Source organism: Equus quagga, chromosome 14 (genome assembly GCF_021613505.1).
Source record: "Equus quagga isolate Etosha38 chromosome 14, UCLA_HA_Equagga_1.0, whole genome shotgun sequence".
NCBI classification, from domain to species: Eukaryota; Metazoa; Chordata; class Mammalia; order Perissodactyla; family Equidae; genus Equus; species Equus quagga.
Genome location: NC_060280.1, coordinates 17229633 through 17251518, shown reverse-complemented (window position 1 = coordinate 17251518; position 21886 = coordinate 17229633). Strand labels below are relative to the sequence as shown.

The 21886-nt window shown below is 48.6% G+C and overlaps 1 protein-coding gene across 10 annotated transcripts in view; it reads left to right on the top strand.

Annotated features, from left to right (window-relative positions):
- The window catches only part of MICAL2 (microtubule associated monooxygenase, calponin and LIM domain containing 2), a 220409-nt gene that overhangs the window by 69318 nt on the left and 129205 nt on the right, over positions 1 to 21886 (top strand). For all 10 annotated transcript variants that reach the window (XM_046685201.1, XM_046685200.1, XM_046685202.1 and 7 more), the window contains 3 exons: positions 16443 to 16650; positions 20233 to 20349; positions 21722 to 21823. In XM_046685201.1, coding sequence (XP_046541157.1) covers positions 16443 to 16650; positions 20233 to 20349; positions 21722 to 21823 — 427 coding nt within the window. The remainder of the gene's footprint in view (positions 1 to 16442; positions 16651 to 20232; positions 20350 to 21721; positions 21824 to 21886) is intronic.

Here is a 21886-nt window from a genome sequence, read left to right as displayed (position 1 = left end):
TCAGCTCCTCCGTCTCCATCAGCTCCTCTGTCTCCATCAGCTCCTCCCGTTTCTATCAGCTCCTCTGTCTCCATCAGCTCCGGCTGTCCCTCTGCTCTCTTCCCCTGTGGGGACCTGCCTCTCCTCTTTCCCTTTCTCTGTCTTCCTCTGTCCTCTGCCTGCTTCATTTGCCTTTCCTGTGTCTTCTTCCTTCCTCTCTTTAATCTCATGGAGCTGTTTGCTTTTTAATTGTAAAGAGTTTTCTGTTTCTTGTTCCTTATATAAAACATTGATTGGTTAACTGATTTCCTATTCAAGGGAGGGACCATCTCTAAGCTTTATTTTTTAATTACATGCTTCTGTTAAGTTTTTATCTTTAAATAATTAGCGAAGCGCCCTCGCCTGGCCCTTTCCTGAGGTGTGGTCCTGGGTCTTCCTCTGTACAATGGGGACAGTAACGCTCCTCTCAGGGTAGCAGTGGCCAAATGAGTGAAGAAATGAAGTCCAGACAGCAGCAAGCCCCCAGCACTTCGGTTTGAATTACCCCAAAGACATGCTGGTTGTTGCTGAGTGGTCCCAGGCAAGGGCCTTGATTTTTTCGGTATCTGCCTTGAGATTGACTCAGATGCTGTGGTTTTGAGGGCCTTGTTCCAGCAGTTCCTTGGGCTGGACTCAGCCCTGCATCAGCAGCTGCTGGTGGAGGTGACTCTGGGCATTTCCCAACTGTGGATGTGTTGTCTGCATCTGTCTTACTCCTCGCCTTTCTGGCTCGCGCGCTGGAGCCTGCTGGCTGCCTCCCTGCAGGCTTCAGGAGCTCCCCATTGTCTGTGTCTGCGTGGGTGGCCTTCCCAAGGCCTCCTCCCCTGGGCTCTCTGGTTTCCCCACCTCCCCTTACCAGATACCTTTCTTCACTCCCCACTTGTCCCACCCCGTCCCACAGGGTAGGTGGGTTTTTGGTGGGGAGAGGCAATTATTGGAGGGAAAGGAAAGGCTTGAACTGCCAGCTTTCCCAGAAGTTGACCATTACACCCTCTGACCATTGTTCAGTGTTGCCTTTTGCTCCTCTTTCTCCACCCGTTCATAAATGTGAGTGAGCCCCTCCTTTTTCCTCTCGATCTTTGCTGTCCAATATGGGAGTTACTAGCCACGCAGCCAGGGATCTTGAAACGTGACACTCCAAACTGAGGTGTGCTGTAAGTGGAAAGTCTGCACCTGATTTCAAAGACTTAGTATGAAAAACAGATTGTACAAAGTCTTATTAGCACTTTTTATGTTGATTACATGTTGAAATGACAATATTTTGGATATAGTGAATGAAAGAAAATACACTATTAAAGTTAATTTTACCTGATTTTCATTTTTGGGTTTTTTTACTTTTTCAAAAGAAATGTGGCTACCAGAAAATTTAAAATTACGTGTGTGGTTCGCATTATGTTTCTGTTACAGTGGTTCTTCACTGGTGGTGATTTTACCCCCCCCCCCCCCCCCCCCCCCCCGGGGACATTTGGCAATAGAGACATTGTTGATTGTCATGCTCGGGGAGGAGGGGGTTGCTACCATCATCTGGTACCTCGTAGAGGCCAGGGATGCTGCTAAGCATCCTGCAGCCCTCCACAAGAAAAATGATCTGGCCCAAAATGTCCATAGTGCCAAAGCTGAGAAACCCTGTTCTACTGGACACACTCACTTTGGATAGTCTTTTCTTACGGGCAACAACTCCAAAACCAGTGGTCCTAGGGGCATAATAGAAAGAGCATAATGGCCAGAATCAGACTTGTGACCTTGGGCAGGTACTTAACATTTCAGAGCCTCCATTTCCTCATCTGTTAAATGGACATAATAAGACCCACCCTGTAGGTTTCCAGTTAGGATTAAGGGAGATTGACATGCACCATACCTGATGCATAGTAGACCTCCTCTAAATAGAAGTTACTGTTATTGTTAAAGATCGGTATCTCTTACTCTGTTGGCTCTCTAGACCAACTATTGGGATTTCTAGATGCCTTCCAGATTTTCCATGAGTATCTGACACAAACTCAACACACTGGAAACCAAATTCCTAATCTCACTCTTCCTCTCCTCTCCTATTCCCTGAATTTATTCTTCTTTCTGATTTTCAGTGTAAGTTCACAGCGGCACCACGCTCCCACTCTGAGAATCCGAATCAGGTTCACTTCCCCTTCTACCTCCTCAGCCAAATTTGTAATCTCTTAACCTTTATGGGGTAAGTGTGTCTCGTTCAAGCCTCCTTTCTATTCACATCTAGTGGGAACTCTTCACCAGCCTGAGGGCGGCTTCCTTCCAGCTCTCTGCCTCTGCTCTTTCCTGATCCCTCTGTGCATATGGTTGGTGAATTCCATCTTGCTCAAGAAACTTCAGTGTCTTCTTTTGCTAAGGTGGGAAAGCTTGTGGGCAGGAAATGTGACATGTCCATGTCTATTTCCCTAGCACACAGTGAGACACCTAGAAAAAACGTGTTCCTTGAATGTCTTTCGAATGAATGAATGAACGAATGAAGGATAGATAGCCTTTTCTCCTTGGCTCACGGGTAGGATCGGGCACTACAGGGAGCTAGAATAGTGGTTTCCAAATGCCCTATTTTCCTTTGAATAGTTCCGCAGAGCTTAAACCATGGCTTCACCTGCCTCATCACTCCCCTGCCCCACACCCACCCGCACCCCGTGTTTGAGCTGGGGAGGTTGAGTGTTTGTTCTCCCCGGAGGGTTACAGTAATTCCCCCTCCAGGGTTACAGCCATGATGTAATCCACCTGGGTCCCGGAAGTCCCTCTTCCATATGTGGGCTTCCTCAGCCAGCCTGAGGGGTGATGCACAGCCACTCCACTGGCCCAGGCTCTCTCACCTCCGGAGAGCAGGTGCCCCAGATGCCGAGACATGCCTTCCTCCTGGTGGCAGAAAGAATTCCCAAGCAGCTCCCGGCAGGCTGTGAGGAGAGGCTTTCCAGAAACATGCCTTAAGGATGCTCTGATAAGGAAAACATAGCGTGTTCTTTGGCAGGTTGTAATCATAGGTGGGCAGGATGTTGTAGGATTGGAGTCTGCCGATGTCTAGACACTGTGATCTAGTCACAATTTTGAAAACGTTTTAATTACAAGCCACTGTATAGTATAAGGTGACCCACTTAGAAATCATCAAGAGCTTCTGAGTGAGTTTGCTCGCTTCTTTGGTGGCAGCTGCAAGTTGCGCTGGTGAGAATGGGTTCTCTGGCCTGGAAGGCATGTATGAGATGCTGGAAGGAACTCACCTTCCTCCTGTTATCTGTGAGGCCTTAAAGCTCCTTTGCTGGGGCAGACGTCTGTGTGTAAAGACCCTGGGGTTTGTCTTCTGGAGCTGGTGATTGACATCCAGATTTGGGACTGCCCTATGCAGCTATCTTCTATGGGTTGCTGTGTATCCCCACCCCAGGAGATGGATCAAGCTGCAACTGACCAAATGAATGTGCCCGTGGGAAACTTCAGGATTTGCTGTCACCTCTGTCTGGCTTTGTGGCATCTGAAGTTGTTTCCCTTACCTGAACCTAGCTATTTCATTGGTAAAAGATGAGACAATTCCCACCTTTATGCAACTTTGACTCCTTCCCTTCTCCCCAAAACCTATGCTTCGAAACAAATTGTTTAGCAAATAAGCTTGCATATATTAGGTAAAAATATTTTCCCTCTGTTTTTGAAAAGTCCAAAGGCATCTCACTGCCTATAGCATTTCTAATCAGCCCCAGATAATCTGTGCTCACCCTGAATTGATGTAACCCCAGGCAAAATTAAGCAAGAGTGGTGGTTTAATAGCTTGGGACCCAGAGTTGGACAGATCTGGGTTTGAAACTTAGCTCTTCCTCTTAGCCCATAAGTGTCTTTGAGCAGTGGGACCTTAACTTCAGTGTCCTCATCAGAAATAAGGAGATAATAAATAAGGAGAAATAAGGAGACAGTTCCTGTCTCACAAGTTAGTTTCTGCCTCATTTAATAAGTGCATACGTGTAAAGCCCCAAGTCGGTAAATATCATTGGCTGTGCTATTTCACTTAACTCTGTGCATCCTGATTGGGGGGTGAACGTATGATTTGATTTTATTGGTTTATTTATTGGGCAGTGTCCCTCCTATGGGTCAGGGACCATTCTGGCCCCAGGGGATACTCGTGAATAAGGGTGGCCAGGCGCCTGCTTGGGTGGAGCTCAGATACTAGAGGGAGAGGCACATGGTGAACTAGTTAACAAATAAAAAAAGAGATTTAAGGTTGTGATAAGCACTGTGCAGAAAATAACCAGGGGAACGTGATAGAGTCGATGGGGTGGAGCTGGGAAGGCATCTCTGAGGAATGTGATGTTTGAGCTGAGACCTGAGTGGTGAGAGGGAGCCCTCAGGGAGAGATCTGGGGAAGGCCACGCAGGCAGCAGGAGGGAGTCCATCAGACTTCAGGAGACGCTACTGAAAACGGCCTCTGGGCTCCCATGAACACCTTCTTGGTCCCCCTAAGGTAAAGGGGTCATGGGGGAGGAAACCTCAGACAGGATGAGCTAAGCCAGCAGTTGGCAGAAAGTCTAAAATGTTTACTCTCTGGCCCTTTACAGAAAAGTGTGCTGACCCCTGATCTAAAGTCCCTTGCAGGTGGGACAGTGCCTGCACCTGCGAGCCCAGGAGACACAGCAATGCAGTGGTGCAGGGGACAGCGCCCAGCAGCCTGCGGGGTGGCCAGGCTCCAGCCAGGGCTCATCCACCATACTGAAGATGCCCTGATAAAGGCAGTATGTCTGCCCCAAGGAGAGCAAACCGCTCCCAGCCTCTGAACTGGTGGGATCACAGCACCCCGTCCCCGGATAGACTAGACCACGAATCCCTTAGAGGTCAAAATGCTGATTTCCCTTCAAGGACTCCTGCTCAGGAGGAAGGGAGGGGGGAGAGGAGTGTGGATCATTGCTACCATTTATTGAATGTGCACCACCTGCTCTGCTAGGCTCATTTATGAACCATTCTGCAGTTTATTGACTCGATCCCATAACAACCCTAGTTCGTAGGAACTCCCCTTATTCCCCTTTTATGGTTGAGGAAACTGAGGTCAAGCACCTTGGGTGTAATAAGCTGCTGTGCTCAAAGTCACACAGCCAGTCAATAGCCTGCCTGCTTCAGAACCGGGACCCTCACCTCACGGCAGCCATGTGTACTGCTTCTGAGTGGTGTTCTACTGGGGGCTGGTGAGTCTTTACCTTTTTGCATGCCCGAATTAGGTCATGCTCAGAGCCCTAAGCCATGCTCATTCAGCACCTGCCTATGGGACTAGAGACCCTGTAAAAGGAGAAGGTGACAGATGTCATCTTCCAGCGTGTTCTTAGTGTATTCTTACCTGCCACCTCCTTCTTGGGGAGTACTCCAGGGCTCTTGGTGGGGTGGTTAGCTGGTCCAGATATGGCTGTGGAGTGGCGGGGTGGCCTTGTGCTCCCTGGGCCCTCGGCCCAGCTCTGAGCTGGCTGCAGAAACAGCTGCTGGGCTCAGGTAAATAGTCTCTCCTTTGCTGACCTCAGAGCAATCGGAGTCGGAGACCGTGGAAGGAACGCCTGGCCTTTTCTCATGCAGATCCATTGCCAGGCCCGCGGTGGCTTTTCTGTAGAGGCCAGGCCAGGACGAGACTGCTGTCCACTGATAGGGTTGGCCTTGCCTGTGGCCATGAGTGGTCAGGGGATGAGTGGCGCCAGTGAAGGAGTCAGAGTACCCAGAAGGGAGAGAAAAGGGGCCAGCAAGGGATTGAGGGCCCAACACTTAGGAGAAGGTGGCAGAAAGGGCGCTGTAGAGGACAGAGCCCCACACCGGAGTCACAGGACCTGGTAGTGGCCCCTGGCTCTGCCCTTTCTTAGCTGTGTGATCTCAGGCAAGTGTAACAAAGTGCATATGAGTTTGTGCTTTTGAGCTAGACGCCTGGGTCTGAATGCCAGCTCCCCCTTCCTACTGTGACGTGACCTTGGGCTCTCAACTTAGCCGTTCTGTGCCTTGGTGTCCTGCTCTTGGGCTGTTGTGAGATTTGAATGAGTCAGTACATGTGAAGTACTTAGATCAACGCTTGACACAGACTTGGGGTTCAAAAAATGCCAGTTCTATTAAGTCATGTCACCTTTGAGTCTCAGTTTCTCAACTGTAAACCAGGAAGAGCAATGCCGCTCTCACGATGGAAATGAGTTAGCGTACTTAAAGCACCTGCTGCAGGTCTCCCTTGGGTAAGATACACAGTACAGGCCTCCCCTGACCTCAAATGGCCCCCAGTCCTGGCTTGTGTCCAGTGGAAATGTCTGTCATCAGGCGGATGGACGGCCGCTGGTCCCGGCCCCGGCTGGGTTCTCTGGGCTGGGAAGGCGTAGGCTGGCGGATGCTCAGGCTGTGTTCTGCCTTTCTCATTGCATTAAGTTACCCAAGATCTTGGCCCCTTTCCGAAGTCTCTAAGTCCTGGCCAGGAAGGGGTGTCTTGCCATTACTGTAGTTTTCCTACGAGATCCTGCCAGTGCCTGCTGCCCTCACAGCCGCCACACAGCACCCCAAGGGTGCTGGCCTCTTTTTTCTAATCATCACTGAGCACTTACCTGTGCCAGGCTAGTTACTTGGGATGCAAAGGTGAGCCAGACATACCTGTACTTTTGAGGAGGTCAGCTAGACAGACTTGAAAAATAATTAAAATTCCCCAAGAAATGGAGCAAGGGAAGGCTGTGTGGGTTCCCAGGTTGCCACCTCCCTCTCCCTGATGATCTGCAGTGGTCTCTGCGACACAGCAATTAAGGCATGGTCTCTGGAGCCGGGCACCTGGGTTTGAATGCTGGCTCCACCTCTCGACAGCTGGAGCTGTGAAATTGGCAGGGTGGGTGTACCTTGTGAATGAAGGATATGAGTGCTGGCTATTGTCACTGTTCTGTGGGGACCTCTACATGACTGAACTTACAGGTTATAGAAGTGAAAGCTTACTAAGCCACTGAAGAGAGAAAGAAAAAGCCATAAACATGGACTAGTCTATCTATTGCTGGATGCTAGATTGTGTATCTTCGCTCTGCTTTTTTTCCCCACATATGGATTATAACCGGCCTTAGAGTTTTTAGCTTTGAATATATCTGGGCTCAGCCCATCTCAGAAGGCTCCTTCCCCTGTTCCTCCTAAAGGAATGTGAGATTCTTCCACACCCTTTTTTTTGGGTCTTGGAAGGGCCTGCGACTTCTGTTTTCCCAGAGGAAGGAAGGCAGCCAAGGCAGCTGGCTGGTGGGCGCCAGGCCCTCCCCCTGGACTAGAACCTCCTGATACCAGCACCAACAAGATGCCAGCACCAGAGCCCAGGGACAAGGACTCACACAGTCCACTGGAAGAAAGACCATTGATGGGGAGAAAACCAATGCTATAAGAAGCAAAAGATATTATAATTTGTCACATCAGATGATGTGTTTAAGATATGTACATTTCATTGTATGTAGATTTTACCTTAAAAAAAAAGAACTTGAACAAATATTGAACTTTAGTTAATGATATTCATCCTCAAGTGTTTGGGAGGAAATGTACCGATTCTGCAACTTAGTTGAAATGCACCAGAAAATAAGATAAATTGATAAATGGGTTGAGGGATGGGTGGATAAATAGACAGATGATAAAGAAGAGTAAAATCTAATTATAGAATCTAGGTGGTGGGTTTTTGGATGTTCACTAATATTCTTTCAACTTTTCTGTTTATTTGAAAAATTTTATAATAAAATGTCAGAAAAAAATATTGTAAAGCTACTAGATTGAAAGCAAAACAAAAAACCCACAATGGAAACATATACAAGTAGATGCTGGAAATATTTACATTTACAGTGCTGTTTGGAAAGCTGACTGTTAATATTAAGAAAAAGAAAACTGAGCTTATGTATTTTCTGCAATAGATTCCTTTTTTTATGTTAGAAAATATATATATATAATATATATAAATGATATATATATATATATAATAAATATAAATATATAAAGGAAAAGAATGTTCCAGGCAGAGGGCAAAGCAGGGGAAAAGGCCCCATGTGTTCCTAGTGAGGCCATTATAGCTGGAGTGCAGAGAGGGAGGGATGAGTGGTAGGAGCTGAAGACAGAAGGGAAATTGAGGAAAAGGTCAGGTAGGGTCCTGAGGCCATGAAACGATCTGATTTTGAGTTTTGTGTGCAATGGGAAAGCATGAGAGGTTGTGGGCTGGGAGTGACATGATCTGACTTTAGAAAGACTACCCTGGTTGCTCAGCGGTGGGGTGGGGGCTGGGGGGTGGACTGTAAAGGGACAGGGATGGAAGCACAGAGACCAGGTAGGAGCCGTAATATCAGAGCAGAGGAGGGATGACAGTGCCTTGGATCAGGGTGGCAGCATGGAGGAGGTGAATGCTGGTCAGACTCTGCCTCCATTCTGAAGGTGGAGTCAGCAGGATTTATTGGTGGATTCATGGTGAGGTGGGAGGAAAGGAATCGGGTTGATTCCAGATGTTTTGTCCAAGGAGCTGGAAGAACATAAAGCGGACACAGATTTACTGAGATGGCAATGACTGGAAGAGGAGCAAGTTTGGAGGAGGTGATCAAAAGTCTGGTTGTAGACCTGGTACCACATGGGAAATGCTTATTAGAGCAGCTGGGGATGTCAGCAGGCGATCGGTCGTAAGAGTCTTGGAGTTTTGGGGTTGGGGTTAATTTTGAGCATCAGCATGTAGATAGTATTTAAAGCTGTGGAAGCAGAGGATGTCAAGTGAGGGTCAAGAAGGGGAAAGGACCGAGTCCGAGCCCCTGGGTCTCCTAGGGGTAGAGGTCAGGAAGACTGGGGCAACCAGCACAAGTGCCTGAGCATCTGTGGTCAACAGGGAGGGAGGAGATTCAAGAGAGCAGATCAACTGTTTCAAATGCTGCCGCCACTGCTTTCTTCGCCTCTAGTTTTTTTCTCTCTTCTTAACATCTTTGTTATTGTTCTGGAACCAATTGTCCTAAACTAGCGCTTTCATTCTACTCCAAACCCATAATAGCCAAAGGGGGAAAGCGTCCAAACCCTTTGGCCTGCCATCCCAGACCCTCCACGATCTGGCTCCCTCTCGCTCTCCTGCCTGGTTTCTCTTTCCCTGCCATTCTTCAGCTCAGCCTGGATGCCCCACTCCCTCCAAACCACCTCCCTCTTTCTCAGCCTGGACCTCGGCATGCCATTTCTTCTCTTTCTCCAAATCCTCAGCCTCAGTTCTCCACTTGTGCATGAGCCATCTCCTGGAGGGACCCTTTCTTGACCAAAGTCACCAATGTCCCTTCAACAAATTTCTGCAGTAGTCGCAGGTAGTCCCAAACAACCTAGCAGCCTTGGTCTCTGTATTTCTTTTTTTCTAGTCCCCACCCAGACAGTCTCCTGAGATTTGGGAACATGAGCCTTCTCTTGCATCCACGTGGTCCCACAGGGTGACCTCAGTGGTCCTTACATATCTTAGTTGAGGAAAGAATACACTAACATTCTACCACCTAACACCCCAAGGAAACCTGGAACAATCAATATAGGATTGGGATTTCAAGCATGGACTCTGGGATCAGAGGTTCGTTCTCACCCTGGTTCTGTGACCGCAGTCAAGTCCTTTAACCTTCCCAAATTCCAGTTTCCTCATCTACCAAATGGCTATGAATATGCCTAATTCATGGTTGTCGTAGGAATGAAACGAGATGCATTTCTTATAAAGCACTCAGCATAGTTCTTGCACGTTATAAGCAGGAGCTCTGATTTTTATTGTTGCTATTATGAATGCTATTGTTCCTATTGCTCTTCCCGGTGTGGGATATACAGGCATCAGCAAAGGTGGGGCGGGAGTTGGCACAGTTGGTGATGCACTTTGACATCTGAAGTGAAGAGAGTCATGGGCTCACTAGCTGCCGGTCTCTCCTGCTGGCGGGGGGCTGGGCTGGGGATGCACATGCCCCCGCACTTCAGGGAACTCATGCCTTAGGTGGGGCGATGCCGTGAGGTATGAGCAGCACCCAGGCTCCGGAAGCACAGCCTTGAGCGTTGTACTTATGACTTCCAAACCGGGGGTCCAATATGAGCGTAATTACAAGGCCAAGGGGCAGAATGTTTGCAGACGAAACTGTCCTGGAAAATCCAGACCCTGGGGTCACAGCTTACAGTTGCTCATAAGAAGAGAGCAGCAGCTCAGCCTGGAAGGGAGGATGGAGAGGAACGGAATGTTTCTTAGAGGAATTCATATTAATTTTTTGAGAGCAGGCAGGGAGAACAGGAAATCTTTTTCCATTTCCTTTCTGTAAACTTCTGAGGTTAGTAAATGGTATTAATTGTGACGGAGGAATAACTGGGTGTGACTGAGACACAGGAGAGTCGGACCAGGGCGGGGCTGTCGAGTCAGATGAGCTTTTGTTCCCCCCCGCAGAGCAAGCGGCCCTTGAAGTCCTTGTGAAGAGCCCTGTCTGGCCACCCTCATGGCAGAGACTTCTAGAATTTTAGGTGGCTGCCTCTCTTGTGAGCACCCCCTAGCACTGCCCTGCAGGATGGGCTGTGAGGCCAGGCCCCCCCGTGAAATCCCCATACTAGCATGTGGGTGGCACCTTGGATCTAAAAACTCTCCGTCCTACGGTTCTGACATGAGCTGTTTCCACTGGTGGTAACTCAGTAACAGTCAGGGCCTTCCCACCTGGGTCTAGGTAAGCGGCTAGTCCTAAGAGCCAGTGAGGCTGGGAAGCCACACCAGGAAGTGCGAGGGCACGTCCCTGGAACCAGAACGCTGCCTGGGGGAGCTGGCCTGCAGGTCAGCGTGCCCGGACGGTTGCTTCTCCCAGGGAGACAGCCCCACTCATGACCTTGCATCGCTGGGCTTGCCGCCAGGACCGCCAGCTCTCAGAGGCAGGCTTGCACTGTCTGTGCCCAAGCCCCCCAGTGCCGTGGCACCTGCCAGAGCAGCTTCCCGGGATTTGCATGGGCTCTAGCTCCATCTGGCCTGTAAATTTCCACCCCAGGGAGGCACGTGAAGCTCAGCCCAGACCAGGCTTAGCCTTCCGTGCAGAGGCCCTGTGCGTTCAGCCAGAACCCCAGCTCCACCCAGGATGCCGAGGTTCATGCTGGGCACAGGGAAGGAGTGAAAAAGCCCCTCACTTCATCCCGACCACACCCTTGGGGTCAGCCTTTACAGAGAGACGCACAGCTCGGAGCACAGGCCTTGGACCCAGACTACCTGGGTTTGCATCCAAACCTGACCACTTACTTATTATGTGTCCGACCATGGAGAAATTTCTTATTCTCTTTTGCCTCCATTTCTTAGCTCAAAAATGGGGATCATAGGGCTAGCCTGGTAGTGTAGTGGCTAAGTTTGTGTGCTCCACTTTGGTGGCCTGGGGTTCACGGGTTTGTATCCCGGGTGTGGCCCCGCTCATCAAGCCATGCTGTGGCAGTGTCCCACATACAAAATAGAGGAAGATTGGCTACAGATGTAGCTCAGGGCCCATCTTCCTCACCAAAAAAAGGGGGGAGGATCATAAGGGTACCTAGAGCAAGTTGCTTAACTTTTCTATGCCTCCGTTTCTCATTTTTATAAAGGGGAGATGATGATGAGACCTTACCTCACGGGGCAGTAGGAATGATGAAATACACACAGTGATTGGGACAGTGCCTGGCAAGTGGAAAATGCTGGGCGCCATACAGTTTAGATATGATCATAGTCCTTTCACTGGGGTGCAGAGCCTGGGTCAGCAAGCTGCTACCTCCAGTGCTGGCTTTCTCTGCCCCTCCCTCCTCACTGGAGTCTCCGCACACAGGGCTCCCAAGGAGATCAGAGGCAGAATTCAGAAGCGGAAATCCAGTCTCCGGACTGCTAACCCCTGGCTTAGCCCCTGGTCCTCTCGGCGGCTCTCTCAGGGGACTGAATCCCCTTAGCATCCTTGGCGCAGTCCCAGCACCCCCACCACTTGTGGTTTGGGAGTTGTGCCATGTCACCAAGAAATGGGTAGAGCTTGTGGGGTTCCTCTGGGATGGCGCAGGAGTCCTGTGTGAGCTGAGGCCACCCCAGGCCCGTGCCTTATTGAATGAGTACCCTCCTCCCCCTCCCCAGCCCTTGATAAATAAAGAGCCTATTTTTCCATGTGGTGTTTGTCTCTCTCCATGAACGTGGAGGCCTGAGCGCTGCCAAGCTTATCTATATGATGGGCTTCCTGCTGGCGTTGCATCTGCCCTGCTCCCCCCTGCCTAATAAATTTATGTCGCCTGAGCACACAGATCTGCTGACATCCGTGTTGCTGGTGGCCTTGGCAGACCCCAGCTCCCCCAGCCTGGGTGGGAAATGCAGACATAAACCCGGGCTGGCGTGAACTGAACATCCTGGTTACGGATGGAGAGCCAGAACTGGGTGGGCGGTGAGGGTGTGGGAAGTTCATTCATCCATCAATTGTTTATTGAGGCCTCCCATGTGCCAGGCCCTGTCCTGGGCTCTGAGCATAGAGATATGCAGAGGACATGGGGACAGCTTTTGAGGAGCAGTCATGCTGGCCCAGGAATCAGAGGCAGATAATTGTAACACGAGGAGCCTGGTTCCCGGGTAGCACAAAGAAGAGAGCCTGTGGGAGGAATGTTCAGGCTAATTTGGGGCTCAAGAAGGTGTTGGGGCTGAGTGTTGATGAAAAGTTCTCTTTCCTTGGCAGTAAGTCCCCAGTGGTGCTAGCCCAGATGAGTCTGGGAAATGTGGAGAGTTCCTTTGTGCTGAGTTACCATGACCCTTTGCATCGTGGCCTGTTCGCACCATGCCCGACATCCAGAGCATCAACCGAGGGCATGCTGGGGAAGCCCTCTTCTCTCCTGCCCCTCTGCCCAGGCATGTAGCAGGCACGGTTTTCCGTCTCTTGTTGGAACTCTGAGTTCCCATGTTAATCATAACAGGCGTGTTCTTAGGAGGAACTGGCCCGGCCCCTGCCAACAGCCTTCTCTCGTGTCTTGATGACATCTGCACCAAATTTTCTCCCTTTGTGTAATTAGGCCCGTTGGTATTTGCTTTGACTTTAGATTACAGTGTGACTGGCGTCTCTGAAATTTCAGGCCTGAAATATGTGCTGGGGCCCCGGGTGGTGGGAAAGTTTTCACCGATGGGATTTCGGGTTTAGCTGAGAGGGTCAGAAACAGTACCCAGGCTACTGTTTGCCTGAAAATTCACAGCAGCCCCCCAACTGGTGGGAACCGGGTCTCCTGCCTTGCCCTGGGAGCGGTGCTGGGACAGGCCTGAATGAGGGAAGGATGTGGGAGGGCTCCCCTGCTTCCCCTCCTGCCCTTTTTCACCCCACATCCTCACCCCTGCTGCATCCCTGGCCCCAGAGTGACAGAACTCAGCAAACAGGAAAAGATGCACTAACCGCAAAGAAATGCCGTGAATCCAGACTTAACCCCAAAGCCAACCTCAGAATGGCGGGGTTGGGATCCTTGCTTTGAGATGCCTGTCATGGTCTGGCTATGTCCGGGCTGGAGGAGCTGTTTGGGGTGTGAGATAAGAAGTGGAGCCGGGCTTGGGGGAGTTGGTTCTCTCCAGTCGGCTGCATCCAGAAAGGACGTGAAGGGATTTGCCCATCCGTTCCCAACGCCTCTGGACTGAGTTGTATCTCAGCGGTGACTTCACTTCCCCTGCTGAGGTTTCCACTAACTCTCTGGAAGGCTCCAGCCGGTACGCCACACTGATTGTGATGTAGGAGCTTCTGATATGCTTGTTTGCACATTCCTTTGGGGACCCCGGAGGCCCCAGATGAGTGATAACCGGATGATGGAATATTTGCTAGAGGAAAGGGAACACATTGTTTAAGATAAGGTTTGATCCCGAGCAGGAGGGAAATTTCCAGATACCTCTGCCATGTCGGCGGTGATGTGTGGGTGCAGATCTCCACCCCTACTGCCTTGCTGGGGTGCCCTCGGTTACTTAGACCCCCCCAAGTGAACTCTTGCCTCTTGAAGCGCTTCAGGGCCTGCCCAGGAGTAGGGCAGGCTGCTGTGCTGGGGGTCTGACTCTCAGCCAGAATACTGCCATTTTCCTCTGTTCTTAAACAGGCTTAGTGCTCCCCAGATGACTGTTTGAATAAAGGGCTTTTGCCCAGAATAACTGGTTAGGTCATTATGTGTCTTCCCTTCTCTCCTGAATGGGCGTAGCATCCTTGGGGAAGGATCCTGGTCTTCAACATTGCAGTGTGCGTTAAGACCTAGCATGGGGCTTGTACAGAATCTGTTTTGTCACCTCTGCCCACCATGGCCCCAGTGCCTACAGGACCAACACCATACTCCTTTGCCTGGCATTTAAGACCTTCAGCATCTGGTCTAGACTAACTCTCATCTCTTTTCTCTCCTCCCTCTCCCTTCCCCCAAAGTATCCTTCTCTCCATCCACCTTGAACTTCTTTCCCCTTCTCTTTGAATGGGCCATCCGTTCTGCTGAAAAGTCCTTTCTTCTTTTTATTCCTGGCAAACCAGAAGCAGTACAGCATGGTGGGCTCTGGAGTGAGACCACCTGGGTTTGAATCCTGGCTCTGCACCTTTCAATCTGTAAAACCATGGGCCAAATACTTAGCTACTTTGTGTCTTAGTTTTCCCATCTGTGAAATGGGGATAATAATTGTTCCTTCCATTGTTGTGAGGATTAAGAGCTAAAACACGCAAAGCACTTTGACTAGTGTCTGGTACAGAGTAAGTACTCAAAAGATGTAGGCTGTGATGATGCTGGTGGTGGTGGTGATGATGGTGATGATGATGATAAAGATGGTGGTGGTGGTGATGATGATAATTTGTAAAGACTTTCTCTGTGAAGTCTTTTCCAGCTTACTGGGCAGGATTAGCTTTTCCCCTTCTAGGCTCTGATTGTAACTAGTCACATGAGCTTCTAGTTATTTCACAAGTCTGAATTTACCACTAGACTGAGACTTCCTAGGACTAGGTCTCGGCAATAAGAATAACATCCCTGCTGGAGTGTGCCAAACTTGGTACCATATGCTTTTTTTCTCATACAATTATTTTATTAAGATATAATTCACATCCCATAACATACACTTTTTTCAAGTATAAATTTCAATAGTTTTAGTATATTCTCAAAGTTGTACAACCACCACCGCTATCTAATTCTAGAACATTTTATCCCCATAAAAAGGAACCCCGTACCCATCTTCCCAATCTCCCCTCCCCCATTCCTTTGCAATAACTAATCTACTTTCTGTCTCTATGGATGTGCCTATTCTGGACATTTCATGTAAACGGAATCATACACTATGTATTTTTGTGTCTGGTTTCTTTCGTTTAGCGTAACACTGTCAAGGTTCATCCATATATCAACAATTCATTCCTTTTTATAGCTGAATAACATTCCATTGTATGGATATACCACATTTTGTTTATTCGTCAATTCATGGACGTTTGGGTTGTTTCTATTTTTTGGCAATTATGAATAATGCTGTTATGAACATTCGTGTACAAGTTTTTGTGTGGATATAAGTTTTCATTTCTCTTGGGTATATACCTAGGAGTAGATTTACTGGGTCATATGGTAACTGTATGTTTAACTTTGGAATGGCCAAATGGTTCCAAAACATCTACACCATTTTATTCCCACCAGAAACGTTTAAGCTTCCAATTTCTCCACATCCTCAGCAACACTTGTTTTTGTATGCATTTTTTATTATAGTCATCCTACTGGGTATGAGGTGGTGTCTCATTGTGGCTTTGATTTGCATTTCCTTGATGGCTAATGATGTTCAGCTTGATGGCTAATGATCTTTTCACGTACTTATTGGCCATTTGTATATATTCTTTGAAGAAATGTCTATTCAGCTCATCTGCCCATTCTTTAATTGGGTTGTCTTTTTATTGTTGAGTCATAAAATTCTTTATATATTTTGGATACTAGTCTCTTATTAGAAATATGATTTGTAGATATTTTCTCTCATCTGTGAATTATGTTTTTACTTTCTTGATAGTGGCCTTTGATGCACAAAGGTTTTTAAAATTGATGAAATCTAATTTACCTTTTTTCTTTTGTTGCTTATGCTTTTGATATCATATCTAAGAAACTCTCACCTAATCCAAGGTCACAAAGATGCACCATAAGCTCTTTAGAAGCAATCTTATTTTCAATAGCCCTATGAGGAAAGAATAATGCACCCATTTCACAGATGAGGAAGCTAAGAGGTCAAGTGCTGGGATTTAAGCCTAGTGGAGTCTGACTCGGAACCTCACGTGTATCTCACTGTGCCTCTCCCCAAGTCCCTTAACCTCTGGTCCCTTATAGGGCTTGGCCCAGTGCCTGGTGCCTGGTAGACCCACAGGGAATGCACATTGGATGGGTGAATGGCAGGTCCTAACAGGTGCTCGGTTTGCACTTGCTGGTTGGTTGGTGTGAACCGGAGTTTGCTCCTCAGTTACGCTGCTGACTTGGGGTTTGTGTATACAATGCTAGAGGTCACTGAGTGTCTCTCTCCCCTCTCACCTCCACAGTGTCTCATCATTGGGGGAGGACCGTGTGGTTTGCGCACTGCCATTGAACTTGCCTATCTGGGGGCCAAGGTGGTCGTGGTGGAGAAGAGGGACACCTTCTCCCGGAACAATGTGCTGCACCTCTGGCCTTTCACCATCCATGACCTGCGGAGCCTGGGAGCCAAGAAGTTCTACGGGAAGTTCTGTGCTGGCTCCATCGACCACATCAGTGAGTGGAGCCAACGGTAGCACCCCATGCGAGAAGGGGGCTGACCCTGGGTGGGGCACATCTCTCCACATTGAGGGGTCCCCAGAATGTTCCATCTTGCGAGTCCCTGGGGCCTCCACACATCCAGCTGGCAGACATTCAGTGAAGGGGCTGCCCGGTGCCTCCTGGCAGGCCTCTGCTCTGCCCCACTAGGCTGTAAGCACCATGAGGTCAGGGACCGTGGCATGTCCTGTTCACCAGAGTGTCTCCAGGATGTAAAAGAGTAGTTGACACATAGTGGATGCTCAATAAACTTCTGTTGAATTCATGAATGAAATATCGAAGAGAGAGTCAGAAGTAACCTGGTCTGCACTCCCAGAGAACTTACCAAGATTTTTGTCCACAATAAACTGTGCTTTAATAGAGTAGTCAGACTTGCTAGAGGAGTTCAGAAGAGGGAGCCACAGCAAACCATTGCATGGGCCGGGTTTTCGAGCCTCTGGGATAAAGGAGCTGGATGCTGTGTTGCTGGTTCTGGGGAACCGTGGCAGGTTTTAGAAGAGAGGAATGACACACTGACAGATCCTGCACCAAGTTTCCTTGAACTTTAGCAAGAGAGAGGGCATCATGATGGGGGTTCATCCAGAGAAGGAGGGGCAATAGAGAATGTGGATATCAGGTCCTGGCCGTCCCTGAATGCCAAGGTAGGGCCAGGTGAGTGCCAAGGCCCCTGTGCTGTGACATTACTCCCTCCTGGGTCTCTGAGGCAAGGTCTGTGCAGATGGGCTTTGGGAGTGTAGCGTCTGTCCTCATGCTTTACAGGGAGGAGGTCTTTGGCCATTTTATATTTAGCAACCATGACCCATGAAAGCCAGGCAGGTTAATGCTGTGGGGAGTGTTCAAGGGTTGAACAGATTTGGGTCCAGAATCTGTCTTGTCCATTTTCTGCGTGACTTGGATCAAATTCCTTACCTTCTTCACGCCCCAGTTTTGTCTCCTGTAAATGTGATTAAGGCCTGCCTGCCAGGATTGTTGAGAGGATTAAATGAGGTCAAGTTTGTAATGTGCTTGTCACTGTGCCTGGCACGTAGTGGGTCCTCAGGACACGCTTTGCATCCAGTGGTGTATGGTGATCACAAAGCAGCCAGGGTCCCCAAACTTCAGAATTCAGAGCTGCAGTCTCTCAACCACTGGGTGGGGAGGGGAACCCTGAGAGCCGCGCTACTGTGAGGACAAGAACTGATGAGAAAAGGGTGTGGGGTTGGGCAGGAGTGACTGAAGAGAATTAACCACCACATAGGGCGTAATTTAGTCAGATACAGGAGAATGTATCAGCAGTGGCCCCGGAGTTTATTCTCAGTCTGGGATGAGTAAATTCTATGAGTCCATTGGAGAAAAATCTGGATTTGCCCAGAAAGCTGCAGTGTCAGCTTTCAGGATGTTCCCTACCACCCACAGAAGAATGTATGTTGGTTACCGATTTAGAACAACAACACTGAGCACCATTTTTGCATCAAGACCTCCTAAGAGGCAGGGCTGGGCACCAGAAGGCCTCGTGAGGGCCCTGGGGCTATTGGGTTTGCCTTCCCAGATGGCCAGGAGCTCCTCTCTGCCCCATTGATGGGGCACCCTATAACCCCTAGTCCTTGGAAATATCCCAGTGAGCAGAAACACTGGCAGGCCTCTGGAACCGAGATTCAAACATTCAGAGTGATCACTGTCAAGGGCAGGTCCAACGCCCATGGGAGGGCAGGAAGGGAGAATTTATTGAGTACCTACTGTGTGCTGCAACCAGAGAGACTAGGAACCTTGAAACTATGAGAGGCCAGGCCTCTGCCAAGGTCTGCTTCCAAGCAGGAGGCAGACTGGATTCTTTAAGCCCCAGCTGACTGGCTTCCTTTCAGACTCACCGTGGTCTTCTCTAGCCTCAGCTGTGTCCTGGTGCTTGGCAATGCTCAGCAGTTCTCAGCTTGTCCTGCATCAGCATCCTCCTCCAGTTCCCACCTTGGCGGTTCCAAACCTCCACCACGGCCTCCTCGTTCTTGGCAGATGGCCTCCCTCCTCTGCTCCGGGGAAGAAGCTCTGGCAGGCGCTCCCCACCAGCCCCCTGGCCTTCCTCCGCTCTCGCCCCACCCACGCACCCATTGCTTCCTCTCATCCCAAGTCAGAGGCAGAGCTGGCACCTCCTCTCCAACTCTAGGCCCTCCTTGTGTCCTGCCCTCCTTGTCCCCTGCCCCTCACCTCACACTGCCCCTCCTGCCTCTGTCATGGCCCGTTATGTTTCTTTACTTCAAAGTATTTATTCTAGAAAGAGTAGATATAGACTTTGTCTCTACTTTCCATTCATGCTTCCTTCCAGTGCAGTCTGACTTCTCCCCTACCACTATGCTAAAGAGATTTTCACCAAGGTCTCCAGAAGCTTCCTAACTCCCAAGTGCCCTGGGCTCCTGTAGTCTTCATCTTCCTTAATCTCTCCGTGGGATTTGGTGTTCTTGGCCCCTCCTCTCCCGGCTTCCAGGACTGTGGCTCAGGCTCTGTTCTGTCACTTCCCTGCCCCATTCTATTTACCTGTGTTTCCTCCATTAGAGGGTGTGTTCCACATCTCCTGGGCCTAACATGGCACCTGGCACATTGTGATGCTCAATAAATGTTAAATGAACAAAGCCCACGAAATACAGAGGGACCCAAAGAAAGTTTCAAACTTCACACTCTAACAAATACATCGATAAAGAGAACAGATTTGTGGTTACCAGAGGGGAAGGGGGTTGGGGGGTGGGTGAAAGGGATAAAGGGGCACATACGTATGGTGATGGATAAAAATTAGACTACTGGGGGTGAGCATGGTGAAGTGTATTCAGAAATTGATAAACAATAATGTATACCCCAAATTACACAACGTTCTAAACAATTATAATCCCAATAAAATTGCTTGGAGAAAAAAAACTTCATACTCTGCAGAAAAATATTTGGAGGCGTACCCATTTGTGCCGAATGGCAGGGGACAATATAGGGAAATGAGGTGACACTTGCTGGGGGAATTTGAGAGAGTGGATAGGAGGTGGAGAACCATGAGCCCAGCTTTGTGGGGAGACTGCACAGCCCACCCATTCCCCTGGATGAGAGCATGGGCACAGTCCCCCCCAGAGTGAGCCGTTGGATCACTGACTTGACTTATGGCTCTTTGCTTACTCCTCTTTCCATCTTTATTTTTTCAAACCCTCAGCCCAGCTCTGGAAGGAGGCAGGAAAGAGCAAGCCGTCGTCATTATAGCATTTTCTACCAGCCAGAGCACAGTCTTGGAATCAGACAGATTTGGGTCCACAGTCTACTTTTGCCAGTATGTGACCTTGAGCAAGACACTTAGCCTCATTGAGCCTCAATTTCTCATCTATAAAATGAGAAAAAGTATCCCAAAGGGCCACTGTAAGGGGTAAATGAGAAAACCTAGGGTGCTGGGCACATGATTAGTGCTCTGAAATGATCATTGTTGCTATATTGCTGGCTCAGACATCACTGAGTGGTGATTATCTAGTATTCTGCATACAGGAGGCACTCAAGCATTGCTACTGACAGTTCATCCCTCTTCTTCTCCCTTTCTAATAGGTATTCGTCAGTTGCAGCTCATCCTATTCAAGGTGGCCCTGATCTTGGGAGTTGAAATCCATGTGAATGTGGAGTTTGTGAAGGTTCTAGAGCCTCCTGAAGATCAAGAAATTCAAAGTACAGTATAATTTTGCTTTTCTGTCTAGAAGTCAGGTATTGCAAAATGGAAATCACATTTGCATCCTTCAGAGGATCTTCTGTAAGAGTTATTGGGAGTTGTTTGGCATAATTCCATCAAAGGATATTTTACTGTTTTTGACCATTGCTGTCACTTTAGGTTTGCTCTTCAGTCCCCAGGGGATTTATTATTAAGCCAATAAACCTGTGATTTGGTTGCTCTGTCACTAGGAGGCGGTACTTTGACAAATGAAGTCTAATCAGTAAGTAGGATGAAAGACATAGATTTAGTTATCTGATAAAATTCATTCACACGCTCTTCAAGCTGTGTGTGTACCCACATAGACATGTGGATACACTTGTTGTACCCATATATTTTCAAATGCAATAAAGAAAGTGAAGTTTCTAGAGCAAATATGAAATAAATGTTCAAAGTATTATTTGGTATATAATATTTTTAAGCTTTATTGAAGTATAATTTACAAACCATAAAATTCACCCATTGTAGGTATGTCCTATTTATTAATTTTTCTCTTTTTCCTTCTAGTATGTTTATGTAAATTCTGGTCTTTTATATACACCATGGTCAGAGAGTTTGTTCATGAGGTCTCTGCATCTTGCTTATTATCAAATCTGCTGCTGCCTGGACAGGGCTTTCCCTTTGGGTCCAGCTGAGTGTTAGAGACCTCGTAGCTTCACACGCAGGCTATACTCTGATTTCTCCTGTCCTCTGCCCAGAATATTGAGAATTTAGGGAAATCGTTAGTTGGCTTTTGAGCAGGATAGCGTCCGATATTTAACTTTCTGAGACTCCTGTGTGCTTACCCTCTCCCAGACCTCTAGTGGACATTAAATCCTAATTATGGGGAAGCAGCAACATTTCACCTGAAAATGGTTTTGTAAGAGACGTGTACCGCACCACAAAAGATTTTTTAACAGAATGAAGTAGGAATTCAAGCTGGTTCATTACACCCTGAACATCCCTTTGGGTCTGTTAAGCAATGGGAGGGCACTGAGGAATGTGGGAGAATATGAAGAGAACTTGGTGGAATCTGTTGAAAAAAATAAGGGGCAAGTAAGACTGGTTTGAGAATCAGTAAAGATAGACTCCCAGCCTTTGTGGAAACCTGTAAAACCAGGCATAGAGTTGGCGCTGCTGATTTACCTTGTCCTGGATTGAATGGAAACTAAAGCCAGAAGGACTCCCGATTCCAGTGTGAATCTGGACAGCTGGTCATTCCTCCGGAATCTCTGTCCGGGGTTCCTATACCTGGTGGCATGGTCCATTTCTCATGGCCAGCACAGAGCGGGTATATTCACTCTCTCCTCCCACCTCTCTCTACCAACTCATCTCCTTTTTCTGTCCTGGTAGAAATTGGCTGGCGGGCAGAATTTCTCCCCGCAGACCACTCTCTGTCGGAGTTTGAGTTTGATGTCATCATCGGCGCCGATGGCCGCAGGAACACGCTGGAAGGTGAAGACTCTTCTTGGGGCTGAGGATGGGGGGGAGGGAAGTGGAGGGGGTGTATCGGAAAGG